This window comes from Anser cygnoides, chromosome 1 (genome assembly GCF_040182565.1).
Source record: "Anser cygnoides isolate HZ-2024a breed goose chromosome 1, Taihu_goose_T2T_genome, whole genome shotgun sequence".
Lineage (NCBI taxonomy): Eukaryota > Metazoa > Chordata > Aves > Anseriformes > Anatidae > Anser > Anser cygnoides.
In genome coordinates, this window is record NC_089873.1 from 183,979,010 (window position 1) to 183,994,979 (window position 15,970).

Genomic DNA, 15,970 nt, shown 5'->3' on the forward strand with positions numbered 1-15,970 from the left:
TTCTGCCCCATTCTCTTGTAGTCTGCTACAGCCTGAATAACAGCAGTTGAATAAAATACAGCAGCGGGCCACCCAGGTGAGGAAGGGCCTGGAGCACCTCTCCTGTGAGCAGAGGCCGGGAGAGCTGGGACTGCTCAGCCTGGAGAAGAGGAGGCTCAGGGGGATCTCACCCAGGGCTGTGAATCCCCGCAGGCAGGGGGCAAAGAGGCCGCAGCCAGGCTCTTTTCAGGGGTGCCCAGCGCCAGGCCAGGGGCAGTGGGCACCGAGGGGCAGGCAGGAGGCTCCCTCTGAGCACCAGGCAGCACTTGTGTGCTGGGCGGGCGGCTGAGCACTGGCCCAGGCTGCCCAGAGAGGCTGTGGGGTCTCCTCCTGGGAGAGCGGCACAAGGCGCCTGGACGGGGTCCTGGGCACCCTGCTGGAGGTCACTTTCAAAGCGCCCTCCCCGGCCCGCAGGGAGGCCTGGCGGCAGGCCGCAGCACTCAGCCCACGACTGCGAGGCCGCCCCCGGGAGCCCCCCGTAGCGCCCGGCGGGGCTGCGGCAGGAGGCCGGGCTGCAGCGGGGGGGGGGGGGGGGGCCGGGGAGGGAAAGGCTCGGCCCCGACCCCCGTGCAGGGGCGGTCCGGAGCCTCCCGCCGCCGCCTCCCTCCCGCAGCCGGCGGCGCGGAGCGGTGCGGAGCGGAGCGGCATGGACGGAGCCGCGGCGCCGCCGCCATGGAGCAGCAGCAGCAGCAGCAGCCCCGGCGGCGAGGAGGACTGCGGGGACTCGGGAGCCGAGACGGGAGGGTGAGCGGGGGAGGGCTGGGAGGGACGCGGTTGGGAAGGGAAGGAAGGGGGGAGAGGCTTGCGGGGGGGGCAGAGAGCACCGGTGTGTTTCCGTCCCTCCGTCCTTCAGCCCCGCCGCCCGGGGGGTGGGAGCCTCCGGGGGTCCTGAGGCATCCCCGCGCTGGGAAAGCCCTCGGTCCCCCCAGCCTCTTAGGGCTGGTTGGGATAAAGCCTCCCCCACCGTCATCGTCCTCGTTACGCACCTTGGAGGAAGGTAACAAAGCTGCGGGCAGGGCCCGGGGGTGCCTTGTTGAGGGCTTGGTGCCAGCCCGGGACAGTTCGTGTTGAGGATGGGCTTAGATTCGTGGGTGCCCCAAAATGCGGTTAGCGTTGTCACGATGCTCACCATACCGGCCTATAAAGTGCCCTCAGCTCTGCCGGTAGGTGTCCGACCTGTAAGCGCCTCACTAAAGTCGGGCAGAGTGACGGTTTTATCTGGCTCCGCGCCCCAGCTTGCTCTGTTGGTAAGCTGGATGCCTCCTGGGACCACGGAGCTGCAGGGATCGTCCACGGGATCCCCCCGCTCAGCTCCCACCCTCAGCCCACCTCCGCAGGAGGGAGAGGGAGCTGCTGCCCTGCCCGTCCTGTGTGCTGCTGCCGGCTCATCGTGTGGGGAACAGCAGCGAGCCTTTGCTCGTTCTCCGGCCCCAAAAGCATGAACAGAGGTTGCCTGCTCCCCTTCACGCTGTTCTCTCCTAGCTCTCCTCCCTCCCTGCTTTCCGACTGTATTTGCCCCAGCTCCTTGTCTAGTGTGTCTCACTTGGTCCCTAGTCTGCATGGGCTCGAGGGTGTGCATGCACCCAGGTGCAGCAAGGTCGGACAGCCTTCCGACTCTTTCCTTCACTTTCTCCCTTCTTGCTGCCCTGACAACCCGTGCTGAGATTCAGGGAAAAAAGACGGTATCCGGCTCTCAAACTGATACTGATAAATAATAGCGCATACAGGGGTGCTGGGGCTCTGTCCTGGTGTATGAGACTGAGAGCGTAACAGAACTGTAGAGCGAATTCTTTGCAAAGTGGTGTCAGGTGCACGGCACCCAAACTGAAGTTGCAGTGTTATAAATTTTAAAAAAAAAAAAAAAAAAGAAAAGACATAAAATATGGCTCTCTCTTTCATTTACCAACTATTAATTCAAATAACTTTTTTTTTAAACTCTTCTGTGGTCTGAGAAGCTAAGGACTTTCATCTTACATAGTTGTAGTATTGCAGACAGACCTGGCAGTGAAAGTTTTAAAATGTGTCACGTGACGGAAAAAAATCCATGTCTTCTTTCTAGTTCTTGGGACAGCATCTTTAGGGAATGTGGGTGAAAGGAAGAGTAACTAATCACTGAATTCATGGCTGGTTCAAAGCTCAAAACGTCCTCGATGGGTCAAGTCACTCTCAGTTTGCTGTGCTTACCCAGAACAGAGAAATCTGCATTTTTTGGGAGGGGCGCTGGGAAGGGTTTGCCCCAGCTGGTGATGTTAGCCTTCAGACCTCAGTGATGAGCACGACAGCCGCTTACGTCTGGTGTTGGTGAGGTGTTAAAGCTGATGATTTTATGAAGCATCCCTGTCACCGGCTTGACACTGGAAGGTGTAGCTTAGCAGAAGAGTCTGTCTGAGGAACTTTAACGAGGACATATGGCAATTGATAACTACAGGAGTTTATCTGGAAAAGCAATAGGTCTCTGCGTTTCGATTATTATTTTTAGCTCTGTTTAGCAGCTATTTAGTCTGATAAACACGTTGCGTATGTCTCTTTCACAATGTTTGTATTTCAGTTTTCTCACCAACCCAACTGCTCGCAGCACTTGCCTTTTCTTCTTACCAGATGATCTGCTTTTTGCTTTGTCTCAGTCCCATCCTAGATATTGCTGAATTGAGCTGTTTGCCTTTTTCTCTAATTACTCAATGGTTAAAAATTAAATAAATAACAATTTTCAAGTTCAGCCGCCATCCCTTGAAAGTATAAGGACAGACGACTGTCCAAGTGATTCAGTAAGAGGTTTACATCGAGTGCTCCCTTTCTGTCACTCAGGGAACAATAGCGTGCAGTGCCTGCAGTAAAGCCAGGCGCTGCGAGCCGCTGTCATCCCGATAATTGCACGTAACGGCGTGGGAGCTCCGACATGGAGGCTGTGCCATGGAAGCTGTTTGTAACAACCAGCCAGCCTCGTACATCAAGTACCCCGTCTGCTTTTTAAGGTTTTGCTGCAGCTTCCACCTGCAAGTGCAGGCAAAGGTCTGTGCTCCAGGAAAGCTCAGTTACAGTTTTAAGCCTTCGTTTTCCTAATCCACTGGAAAACATCTTCCTCGTACTGCATTTGCCTCGGTAAATAGGGTTGGCAAAGAGGCTGCAGAACAAAAACAGTGTATTTTAAGTGACTGAATCCAATCAGAATGGATTGAGCTGTTGTTGTCAAGTACCTAAATAGAGTGAGTAGAACGTATAAGCCAATTAGTTTATATTGGCTATTTATTAATGAGATTTGAAAGAGTTTGACCATCCTGGGTCTAAGAGACATTGCCTGTACCAAGTGTGCCTTCTAAGGAAATGTATTTTTGAGCTTTCTTGTGTAAAACCCTTATTTCATCTGCTACTGAAATCTTTTAGCCCAGAAGTATGGGAGACTGAGAGTTTTCTGCTATAACATTTTTTGTAGTGTTTTGGTACTATAAAACCGGAAATTTTAGGAAGAAAATGGTCTTTTGGGGAGGGGAGGTGGACATTGATTAGAAAGCCAACAGAGTGGAAGACAAGTAGAAGAAAGGATTTAAAAGGAGGAAAAATATGTTTAAAACTGTAGATCAATCATCGAGAAAAGCAAAAAGGCTAGAAAAAAACCATAATAAGCTGCTTAAAATGAGTTGTAGAAAAGTGCATTGTTGAATTTTCTTGGTTTCACAAGCCATGCAAACGCTGTTATTTCACTATCATTACTCAGAATAGCAGAGCTCAGTTTTGGGGCGGGTCTGAAACACCCAAAGTGGCAAACTAAAACAATTTTAGAAGTTATTAGGCACACCAAATTGAAGCAACGAGAAAGATTCTTGCTGTCACTGATGCTAGTGGTGAAGCATTGGTTCAATGCATTGCATTGGTTCAATTCATTGCATTCAAGACTGATATCCAGAGGGAAGCATAATGAATGTAGAAAACTGGTAGTTTCTCAGACCCAAAGTCTTAAATGTTTGATTCCTAAATTTTTGTTAGGCCCAGTTGGCTGTATTCGAGGATTGCTTTTATAGGTATGCTCCCTCCTTTGTATTAAGTGTATGTGCCTTAACTGAGCATAACACTTCAGCGAGATAACTGGCATTAATGAAGATTTCACTATTTGTGACAATTCCCAGCAGAACTGCACAAGTTCCCTTAGACATCTGTAAGAGACAATGCCTAAAGAGGTTCACACTTTAATCATTAGCTTGCTAACAGTGTCAAACTTTGCCTAAGCCCTTCATTTTTTGCCTTCCTCACTTAAAAGTCATTTACAGTTTTGAGAAGTTATAACTTTCAACTTAAATGATTTGAATTTGCAACTTGAGCCTTTCCTCGTGTACTTCAAAAATTTCATTCATATTTTTAGAGCAACCGAAGACTTGAAATACAATGCCCTTCTCAATGCACAGAAGTATTGAAGTAGAAGGGTTTTTTTTCTGTATAAGTTAAAAACCTAAATATTAAGGTTTTATTAATGGTGCAAACCACATCCACTAGTAGTTAAATGCTGAGTATTTGATGAATTTTAGGAAGAAGGAAAACTATACTAGCAGTTGGTAGCAGTAAACTGCTGAGGAAAGTTTAAAGATGTATGGAGAAATCCCTTTCAAAACAGAGACAAAAAATTGCATAGGCTTAGGGCACTGTACCATGCAGCAGTTATTTTTAATGTATATTTAGCAAAATCCACTACTATTTAGTTGTAGTTATTATATGGGGGATTTAATCCATCCTTTTTGTCTTCTCCTGTGGCTATCTTCCCCAAATTAATCTCTACAGAGATTGTCAAAACTTCTTGGTTGTGCTATACACATTCATTATTTTTCCTTGTGGCTCTGTCCTTAGCTGCATGCATGACCCTGGATAAGTCACAAACTCTTTGAGCCTCCTTTTACTTATCTGTTAAGCAGATAAAAAATCCTTTTCTCATTTGTTGCAATTCTGTAACCTGTGTGAGACTCAGAAAATACAGTTGTTAATGGGAGACAGGACAACCTGTAAAAAAGAGGGTGTACCCCACTTACAAGTATTAAGAATATTGTAGTAGACGTGTGTCCTCAGTCAGATTGGGCTGCTTAAATTATTGAATGAGTAGACAAGCCATTTGTCTGGGGTGAGGAGATGTTGTTTCCATGTCATTTTCATATGCTTCCAGCTTAAAGGGTTTCAACACTTAAGACTTTGTCATCTGTATACGGTAGTCCTTCGATATGACGTCAGTCTCTTGTCACAGATTTCATCCATTTATGCAAAACTCTCAGGAATACAAATCACTGCTGCTGAAACCTATTTTGAGGTTGTTATTTTTATTTTTTTTAACCTTGGGGCTTTTTTCATTTTTGCTTTTTTTTTTTCTTGAAACTTTCACTTCGTAGATATACATCATTCTAGGCGTGTCAAGCTGTACAATTTATCTGTGATTTGACATTCAAACAACATGAAGTTGAGCTTTTTGTCATGATTTGGGACTGAGGCACCCTTTCTGATCAGATTTAACCATTGGAGTGAAGCTGTTTCATTGAACCTTTGGGAAGGCACACCTTTCCAGTGTGTTGCTCTAGGGCTGGGTGCTGAAAGCAATATTGAAACTGACTGTAAATCCCCTTTGACTGATAACCACGATGGTTAGGTCTCAGCAGGAATGAGGTTTCTGTCAGCTAACTGCGGCTGAGAGGAACAGGACCCCAGGAGGGGATGCTACATGGAGGTAGATCTGTGCTATCTGCATCCTGGTGCATCCATCCCTCTGGGAGCACGGTGTGGTGAATGGGGTGCCAAGGCAGGGGTGCTAACCAAAACACCATGGTCCTGCCTCATCAGGTGCCTTGTGGAAGGTTAGAAGCAACACTTCATCCTGATACAACGATGATGGGGATGACAGTAGGGATGTCTCTCATGTTCAGCCTCAAACATAGGTATTGGGAATAAGCTCTTGAGCGTGGTGGTGACAGCTGGGCTGTGGGAATCCATCCTCTGACTTCATCACTCTGTTGGGAATCCAGAGCAAGGTGTTTTGAGACGAGCTGCTCTGAGTTACTTCGTTGCAGTCGTCTTGATTACACAAGTAGAAGTACAGCGAAGGTAATGGGTTTGTGTTGGATAGGTATTAGTGAAACAGATTGCAATCTGACCCACAGGAATTTGGTGAGAAGAAACCCAAGGCAGAGCTACAAACCTAAATCTGTCTCACACGTTGTGCTCTAACTGCTATAAAATCCTCCTGTGTGCCCTGTGGAGTGCTTTCTGGGGGAGGGAAGGCAAAGAAGCTGCTAAATGCAGCTCTTATATGAAACAGTGAAATTGAAACAACTGTAGGCAGAGAAGACAGGGGAAAATGTGAGTACGTCAGGTACCATACCATTGGTCCTAGGCAAGCTAAGGGAGCACACAACAGAGGAGCTAGTAAACTTTACATGGTAGTGACTTTTTGTGGGGGATTTTTTTGTTTGTTTGTTTGTTTGTTTTTTGGTTTGATTTGGTTTTGTTTTGCTTTGCTATGTTTTATTTTGTTTCTAGGGACTAAGGAGTCTTGGCAATGGGGATCTTGGACAAAGCAGTGTAGTAGTGTGTTAGGATAACTTGAGAGATGTGTTCATGTTACACAGCAGACTGCCTTGTGGAGATGTTGTTTGGCTCAGAAACTCTACTTTTAGCTATATTCGTGCATTAAACAGCATGTGGGGGTGTTCTGAGCTCTGGGACAGTTTTGTCCATACTCTTGAATACTTAAAACGGTCAATGGCATCAGTTTGGATGGGGCCATCTAATTCTCCCATGGGATTCCTGGGAGAGCCAGGAGCTTTTTTCACCATGTTACCGTGGCCAGAGACCAGTTGCAGAAGACCTCTTGCCAGGCTGGTTTGGAAGGCAAGAGGTTTTAATGGTACAGGTGCAGACTGTTTCACGCTGGTTGACCTCAGTCCCACACAGTTCCCGTGATGACATTTGTTAATTACCCTACATGTCACCAGTGCGGCACTGCTAATGAGATGCTGTGCCGCAGCTGATCATCAGACCTAAGTAACCCAAGCACAGTGAGATGCTGAAGTACCTGGATTGTTTCTGTGATTCAGAGAGACCTTACGTAGCAGCACTTCTTCCACAAAGAAAGGGGTTTAGCGTGTTTTTATGTATCGTACTCAGAAATTGCAAGTTGTGCTAGCAGCTACTGATATTCAGTGAGCTGTTTCCCCCTCTTGGGTATTTTGAGGCTCTGTATTAATAATCATCAATGAATAATGCAGGCTGATCTCAGAGGACTGCTCAGGATCCTTTGTGCTCGTGATGGACTTACGCTCTCCGATAATGCACCATCCTGATCCTTCAACAGCTCTAGTGGGAATCTAGGTCCCACATTTATCTCAAGCTTCTGCATTCCTACTTTAATGTCTCTTGACATGCTCACAGCTCCTCTTCGCTGGTGGGCTGACCGTTAAGCACAAATTCTTTGCCCTAATTTTTGGTACCTCCCACTGCTCCAATACCCCTTTTGATCGTTTTTTTCTCATTATGTGCCCATAAAGGGAACAGTCCTCCATTTGTTCAGTTTCTGTCCTGAACATCTCTTTCCTTTTATCTGTACTGTAATATCTATCAGTAGCACAGGGGAAATTGCTGGCTGCAAGGCCACGTAATTGGCTGGGAGCCTCTGAGCAGTATGGCCCCAGTCTTTCACCATTAGAGCCAGAGAGTGCTTTAGTCTTGAATTATCCTAATGGGAGAATCATCTCCCAGGGGAACTGATAGGAGCTGATGCTCAGGATGTTTAAAACAGGGATGGAAAGAATGGGAGGAAACAAAGTTGCTTCATGTCAAGAGCCTACATGACCCAGGAGTTGTTTATTTCTGTACTTAATTTAGAATTCAGTATCCTACAAGGATGACTGTAAGGAAAAACATTCTTTTTTTCCTACTTTGTAAACCACTTACCATTGCACGCCATGAATCTGAATGGTTTGTGCTAATGTGCTGAAATATTAAGGATTTTACTAATTGTCATTCTTGCTCTTAAGAAGTAGTAGATTCAAGACAAAAGAAATTGTAGGGAAGGAGTCAGAAGAAGGACAAAAGACGATGCAGGTTGGCACTGAGAGTACACAGAGAGGCTCATATTCATCCCATTTGGTTTTACGTATGTAGCCAAGGGTCTTACAATAGCAATATAGTTTCTGTAGGCTTCATCTCTAGCCAACAGCACGGGAGAGACCTCTCGTTATCAACTATAGATGGAGCTCAGGGAAAGTGCAGTCCTTATTTCAGTATCTGAGGTTAACGTAAGCCTTTAAGCTTAATTATCCTTTTTTTTAAATTTTAATTCTGTGTATGTCAGTTATGCAACAAACATGAATTAAATATTAATTTGAACCATATTAGAATTACAAAAAAAAAAAAAACACAATACATTTCTAAAGCCTATTAAAATGCGTCTGTGCAATTAGTCTCTGAGCACGCTGTTGTCTCCTCCCTTTTCACTCCCCATCTTTTTATTTTTCTTCTTGTCTCATTTTTCATGGCCTGCCTGTATGCCGAATGACACTCCCTTGGTTCAGGACTCATTAATTCTCCATGCCCTGTAATATGCCTGCAGCCCTCTGGGGTAATAAAATAACAGTGTGAAGTAATAGAAAGCTGCTTCTATTTGCAGTAAGCAAAAGACAAAATGTTGTCTCGCTCCTATCTGAAACACAAGCAACGCAGATCCGCTGGAATTAGCTGCCAACTGCTGAACGCAGATACAAGCAAGGAAAGCCTCGGGCTGTTTTCAAACAGAAGTGCAGACCAAATGAATCCTTGCTTGGGATGCTTGGAGGCAGCTGGGTGTATATTGCTTGCCTCTGGGCTTGTGAAGAGTGGCATGCTACACAGTTTTAACACCCTTACAAATATGCATGGTGCCAAAGGATACCCGCATGACTCGTTGCTGAACAAACCCTGCAGCTTTTTGCCCCCATACAGCACCAGCCCCTGGGATTGCTTCCCCCAGAACCTGCCCAGGGTTGGGCGAGTGGTGTGGAGATGGCCCAGAAGAAGGAAGAAGAAGAACATCTCCCTCTGCCCGTGCCATCACTGCCTCTACCTTTCCAAGTTATACAAGGGTCCTGGGGAAGTGTGGGTGAAGGGGGGGGACATTTTATTCGTGGAGGAGGTGTTGTGTAGCAGGCACATACAGGTATTGTAAAAAATTCAGGTGGTGTCACTTTTCACTGGTCCAGCAGGATGGGCAAAAAGAGCTGGGGGTAGTCCCTTGTGCTCCTCCTCACCTAAAGAAGCAGTCCTGCATCCTACCTGCAGGATACCAAGTGCTAAGCATTGGACTATGAAACACGGGGATGACTGTCATTGCTTTGGTTCCTCTGCAGAGATAAGTTCATATCAGAACCTAAAGCAGCCACTATAGTTGTTGGGGGGTGATAGCCTTTATTCCCTTGGATGCCTGAGAACCTAGAGTATCAAGGTATCTTAAGAATATGCTTAGATGGTATCTATTTCCAGACAAATATCTTGGGAGTCAAGGCTCACACATTTTTTTGATTTAAGGAAATATCGCAAACTTGTTGGAATTGTTTATACAATACAATATAATACAATATAATAATAATAGGTTTGGATCCAAGAACTGTGTTATGTCTCCATGAACAGTTTGCCTGTTGCGTTCAGGGCACTGCAGGGCATATGTGCAAGAAGTTAATAGTGGCAGAGGGCTCTGGCGAGTGGGGTCTGTTTGGGGGAATCAGAGAGAAAGGAAGTGGGGGGTCTGTGAATGACCAAAATCAAGCACTCAGAAGTCATACGCAGGGCCTCAGAAATGGAAATGAATTATAAATAAATAAATAAAGTACATTTGTTTGGCATATTTGTTTTACTTTAGTGTTTCTGGATCTTCAGGACATGAATGGGCCGTGTTTATGAGTTTTAATCAGCCCAGAACAGGGCTTTCAGAAGTTTGGGGTTATGTGCAGCTCCAAAATTAACTGCAGTAGTGCTCAAAACTCTTAACAGCTCTCATGGATAACCCAGTATGCACTGAAGTAGAACTTCTAGCCCGTGTTTTTGCTGAGAGATGTCTTGAAGAGGAAAAGGGTTTTCTAAAACAAACAAAAAAAACCCTTTGTAATCTAAAATGCTTACCTTTCAGTCCTCTCTTTTGGGGTCTTCCCTGCCAGTTGTGTCCAAAGAAGAATAAAAATTTTGTGAATAGACTTCTCTTAAAATAAAATAATTAAAAAAAAGACATCTGCAAAACAGCTTGTAGACGATATAAGACAAGAAAGAAGAGGAATAGGGTCAAAATGTAGTCGACTTCTGCTCCTAATCTTTATCTGAAGCAACCTATTTATTTCCAAATAGAAAGCCTCTGAGCTTTATTTTTATGCCTGAAGTGAGGCAGCATTACCAGCCACTGCCATCCCTAGAAAAAACCCTCATTGCTTTACTCAGCCTACATAAGTGTTTTCAAAATTTTTACAAGTTTTTCTGAGGCCACGTTCAAAACTCGTTCCAGTTATTGCCTTCCTTAAAAATAAATAAATAAATAAATAAGCATACGAAGTAGACTTTAGTTTACTATGCAATGTGAATTAGTTTTGGTACATTTTTTATTCTCTCTGTTAGATGTAATACAATAGAGCCCCATTTAACTGAAATCTTTGTCTTGCAGGTCTGAGTACAGCCGCATGTCCTCTACCAGCAGTGAGTATAACTTTGAGACTTTTTGGAAATGGAATCTCATCTTCTTGTTTTCCTGACTGTTTCTATTTATTAACGTCAACCCAATGCTATGATGGAGCTCACACTGACACAATAAAGCCCTCGTTCCTTCTCTTCTTGGATCTATGTCTAGAAGCAGCATATAAATTAAACTGATTGGAGATTCGTGACTGAAATACAAGCCATGTGTAAAATCGTAAATATTAGAGGTCATATGAACGCAAGGCAAAACGAGAACAAAATCTGTAAATACGGCTTGGCCAATGTGAATGGGTCCTGCAACTGAATGAATCTGTAATGATGAATGTCATTAGAGCTGGGGCATGTGGAAATAATTGAATGTTTATTGTACGCTGATGCCAAGGACGCAATTGAGAACAAATCCTATGAAGCGTTTTGTTGATTTCAAAGGCGATAGATGCTCTAGCGAGTGTCACAGTCTTTCTGTTTATGATAGCTGAATACCAGGTTATCCTACTGATAAAAGATGAATCCTAGTATCTGGATTAGTGTTCTTTTTCACCAAAGCAAAATGGCACTTTTTAAAGCAGTTTCAAGCAGTGCATTTTCAGTCCTCTATCTACCCACTCAAACCATTCTCTTAGTTGTAGGACATCCTGTATCTACAGCGCTCATCAAAGGGCAAGATGATGCCTGTCTCCCTGGTACACACACAGACTAGGGTATTACTTATGCCAAGGAAGCAGATCAAGAATTCATAGATGAGTAATTGCATTTTATAATCCGGATCTTGAAGCACCATGAAAATCAGAGGGGAAGAAAGCTGTCAGTTTTTTCTTCATTCACACACTCTCCATGCATGGAGAGCATTATTTTCTGTCTCCATGGTCTTCAGTGGAGGGCTTTTATTGATTTCAGCAAGAGCTGGATCAGACAGTATTCGTAATGTCTGGCTCCTGAGCCGATGTGACTAGCAGGGAGCTTGCTGACTTTTCTCCATCTGCTCTGTGTGTGTGCACACAACTGAGAAAAAGAGAATTCAACTCAGCTTTTTCCTAAACTTTGTTGTTTAAATACATTGCTGGCTTCCCACTGGCAGGCATAGTTCTTGAAATGATTGGAAGGCAAAATCCAGCCAATTGACTTTTTCCACAAATAGTAAATGCGTATTGAATTTGACTGGTTACCCCAGGTGTGTGCTTTTCCCCTCAAATCACAGTTTTGGGTGATGGTTTGGGTTTGCCTAGTAAGCATGCTTATTTGGCAAGTAAGTTCAGAAGGCAAGGCACAAATAAGTAAATTATTTCTCATTAGGTTTTGATCTCTTAACAACTTCGTGTGGCTGCCACATATTTTAAAAATAAAGGTAACATTAATTTTTTAAGTCTTCATTTTTATTAAATTAGCTGTTTGCACAAGTAATGTTCAGTCGTATGGCAGCTATAGTTTGTCACGTTGTGTGGTCACCTTGCTGTCTTGCTGACCAAGGCTATCCACAATATGTGGGGATTACAGTTGTATTTCAACACTGGTAATTTGTCAGAACAAGGATGCATTATCATCCCACCACAGACACAAAAGTTCAGGAGACAGGACTGTCTCTCTCTTTCTCTTTTCTGCTTCCAAGGCAAATTATATTGATGCAGCTTCACAAGTAGCAGTATTTAGCTTTGCATTTTGTGTGGGATTTTTGTGGTCAGTCTGGTCAGACAGTGTGAGAGCAACAGTAACGTTGATGTAAAAGAAGTTAGGTGGAAGAGAAATGCTTTTGTTTTGGAGGCTGGCAGTTGGGGATGCATCATGCATTTGAAGAAAAGATTGTGGGAGAAAGATCAGAAAAAAAAATACAACTATGATATGAACATTTTAATTTATTTGGGGAAGAGATTCAGAAAGTGGCATCACTTGTACAGAAAACAGTCTGGTCAATGGTGCCATTAGGACCTAATATAATGCAAAGTAAACTCTCATAAATTAAAAAGCAGAGTCTCCATTATCTACAGCTGCTTCACTTGAAGCTCCCGTTCTAATGAAATGAAATTTATCTAAGCCAGAAGTACCACTGGTTCATTTGTTCTTTTTTTCAGGGGTCTTATCCTCTGGTGCCAATGAGGCTCCCATTTCAGCATTTAATAAATGAATAATTCTGTCTTGTGAAGTTCTGGATAAACTCCACTGGACAAAGATTTTCCGTGGACATTCCAAAGGATTTGAGGGTAGGAGAGAATTAACTACAGCTGCCTGTATTGCTTGCTGCGATGAGAGCAGCTGAGCAAAGTGCAGGACCTCGTGCCAGTGCAAAGGCACACAGTGGCAGGAGGCACCACCCAAGTCAAGTGAAATCTCGACAGCTGGTTTGTGGCAATGGAAAGACCAGTCTGTGCACGGTTTATTTCCAGGACTTGTTTTCCCCAGGGAGACGTTCACCAGCTCAAAGCCTTTTCTGGCACGTTGGTTGGACCTTTGGTCTTAGGCAGCATCCCAGTCCTTTTATTCTTTGCCCTTGTGTCCCAGCTTTGGGTAACCAAAGAATGCTCTTCCCCACAGCATCCAGCTAACATTGGTGGGTTTTTTATAGGAGGTACTTTGGGCAAGAGTACTGAAGTTTGCAGAGTGTGTCTGTGTTCATTTCTGTGCAGAAATGGAGCCACTCACCTCCTGTGCCGGCTCTGGCTGTTGCTAGGGTGACTGTGGGCCACTTTTCCCTTTCTTATCGAGCAGAGGAAATAGGCCAGGCAAACCTGCCTGATAGATGCTGGGATTTGAGGCATTACGGCTTTGAAAGGTTCAGCAGTGTGGTTTCATGGAATGTACGTGCTAAATTAATGTTGACATTCTTCTTTTCTGAATCCTCATGTGCATAGCCCACTTCTCCCTTTGTTATTTAGCAGGAGGTGTGCTTCGTCCTAATAGGATGTTTTGCCCATTGGTGTGCTCTTCATTAATCTAGCAAATGCAATAAGCTGCTTTTTGTTCATATTTTCAATTAGCTTTTCAATTACAGTTTTCAATTACCGTTAGGGATCCCTGATCATATACGAGAGGCAATTGTGCTAGGCACTTTAAAACACAGAAGAGACCTTTACCCAGAGTGCATAATACCAAAATATAAAGGCCGTCGGTGCTTTATGGATACAGGCAGTTGGAATCACAAAGAAATAATTAATTAGGATTGGTCAGCATAACAAGCAACGGTCTCCGCACATCAACACTGCAATTATCTTCAAGCTGCTTTGAGCTGCGCATTTCAGGGATGACTTTCAATCCAGGAGGAGGAGCTTTGATGGAGCCTGCTTACATCCTCCTCTGCACAGTCTTTGCATTTGTGGAGCTTGCGAAAGACCCAAGCCAGAAGCAAGCATTTCAAAGCAAGATTTTTGTGATTTGAGATGTGAAGTATTCCCTGCTTAGTCAGATCTGGAGCCAATTTAACCAGGTTGTCTTAGAAATAACTGTAAAAATAGGTGGGTTTTTATCTGGTTGATTGGTTTGTTCATTTGTTTGTTTTACTGCTGACATTTTTCAGCTAAGAAATCAATAGGGAACTGCCTGGATACACTTTTGTACCCTGTCAGTTAAGCCAGTAAATGAAACACAAAGCTGGCCCTATGGGATAAGGCACAAGCTCATGGCAGATTGTAGAGCATTCGAGATAGCAAAACCGTGTAGCTACACCATGGTTCATGTCATGCTTCTCACCGATGTAAAAGAGGCTTGTCACCCACCTGCTTTGCAGTTGGAAAGCTGGTAAGTTACCTTCCCCTGCTCCTCTGCTTTTACTTTAGCAAGTAGGAAATAATTCAGCACTTCTGGGTTGTTTTTAGGTAGTTTGTGTTCTTCCACTGTAAACCTAAGGCCAGGGCTATTAAAATTTTATTTCCACGTTGCACATACTTGTAACCCAGGGTTCTAAAAATTAAGCACAGGACGGTTTCTTTTGGCAGATTTACAAATTTACAGATTTACAACTATGTGAGTTACCAAGCATGTGTCTTTTTTATTAAAATTTACCTTTAAATTATTTTTTGTTTGTATTCTCTTCCTACGCTAGTATAAATTCAGGTCTCTGTTCTGGGATTGGATCAATGGTTTGTTGGCATTGCCCGTTTCAGCTCACCTGGGCTGTGTTTGGACTCTATTTTCTCTACAAGTGTCAAGAATCCTCACCTGTAAAACTGAAGTCTTTACTGTGGGACAGGAGTGGTGAGGTTTCTGTTAGTCTCGATGCCAGAGGCAGAGAGAGTGGCTAAGGCTCTTACCTCTGTGCACAAGCTGTGCGTTGCAGCACGCTGCCCTAATGAAGGCTTGAACAGCAGTTTTTATCTCCTGAATGACACTTGCCTGAGAAGGCTTGCCAGTCCCAATACTTATTCCTTCTCCTTTCCTGCTTTGATATTATTGCTTTAAAATGTCACAGAGCCACAACAGATGAGTAACCTTCTCCTTCATTACTCCTTTTCTTCACTCCTTGTGAAGAAAAAGAAGCCGCAGCACACTCTTTATACTGGGCCTGGTCATGGGGAACAAGCCATCTCTGGCACTACAGAAAGAGCTTTTTATGAAAAGAGCCTTGAAACCTCATGTTTACACATGTGCCATTAACCCGTCCAAGACAACATACCAAAATCAATGTTCTTTTTCTTTCAGACTTCTTCCCAGTCTTACTTAAACACCTCACAACTCTCATTAAAGACAATTAGAGTAAGTTAACGGCATGCAGTCAAGTCACAGCATCCAAACAGGAAAAATAACAGTTGCCCAAAACTGAGTGCTGTCCTGAATTTGAGGTAAACCTTTGTAGTTTCCCAAGGCTGTGCCACCTCTCCTTTCTGACTCGGTGCTCTGCCAGACTGCTTTCATTTTGAGCAGCTCTGCTCTGAACCCTGCTGTGAGGTTGCTGCACCCAGGGTCAACATCAGCAGTGGAAATTCAGTATTTGCTTGTGTTTTCATCCTGAGGACCCAGCAAAAGCTTCTCAGGTACAGATATTGTTCATCAGGTAGAGCATGAATAGTCAGGATTGGGCCATCTGTCCCGTCCATGCTCAGAGCTTTTCAATGCACAGTTGTCACACCGTTTTCATACCATGGGTATGTAACAACATGCTGCCTTTCTCCTTTGATCCTTCTGTTTTGTCTCTTTTTCTCTGTTTTCCATTCTTTTATTTTTTTTTCTCCCCATGGCTTCTATTTCTTGATGTTACCACAGAAGAATCCAGCTCTTCCATCTCTATTCAAGTTCTCAGACTCTAACCACTGTTGGAAGGAAATGTAAG

General features: G+C 44.2%; 1 protein-coding gene across 5 annotated transcripts in view; it reads left to right on the forward strand.

Moving 5' to 3' along the window:
- Window positions 1-565: 565 nt before the first annotated feature.
- FAM124A (family with sequence similarity 124 member A) overlaps window positions 566-15,970 on the forward strand; it is a 42,190-nt gene continuing 26,785 nt past the window's right edge. For 2 of the 5 annotated variants that reach the window (XM_066989397.1, XM_048068282.2), the window contains exons 1-2: window positions 574-783; window positions 10,685-10,716. In XM_066989397.1, coding sequence (XP_066845498.1) covers window positions 686-783; window positions 10,685-10,716 — 130 coding nt within the window. In that variant the 5' untranslated portion in view covers window positions 574-685. The other 3 variants (XM_048068283.2, XM_048068281.2, XM_066989389.1) reach the window with 3 other exon arrangements.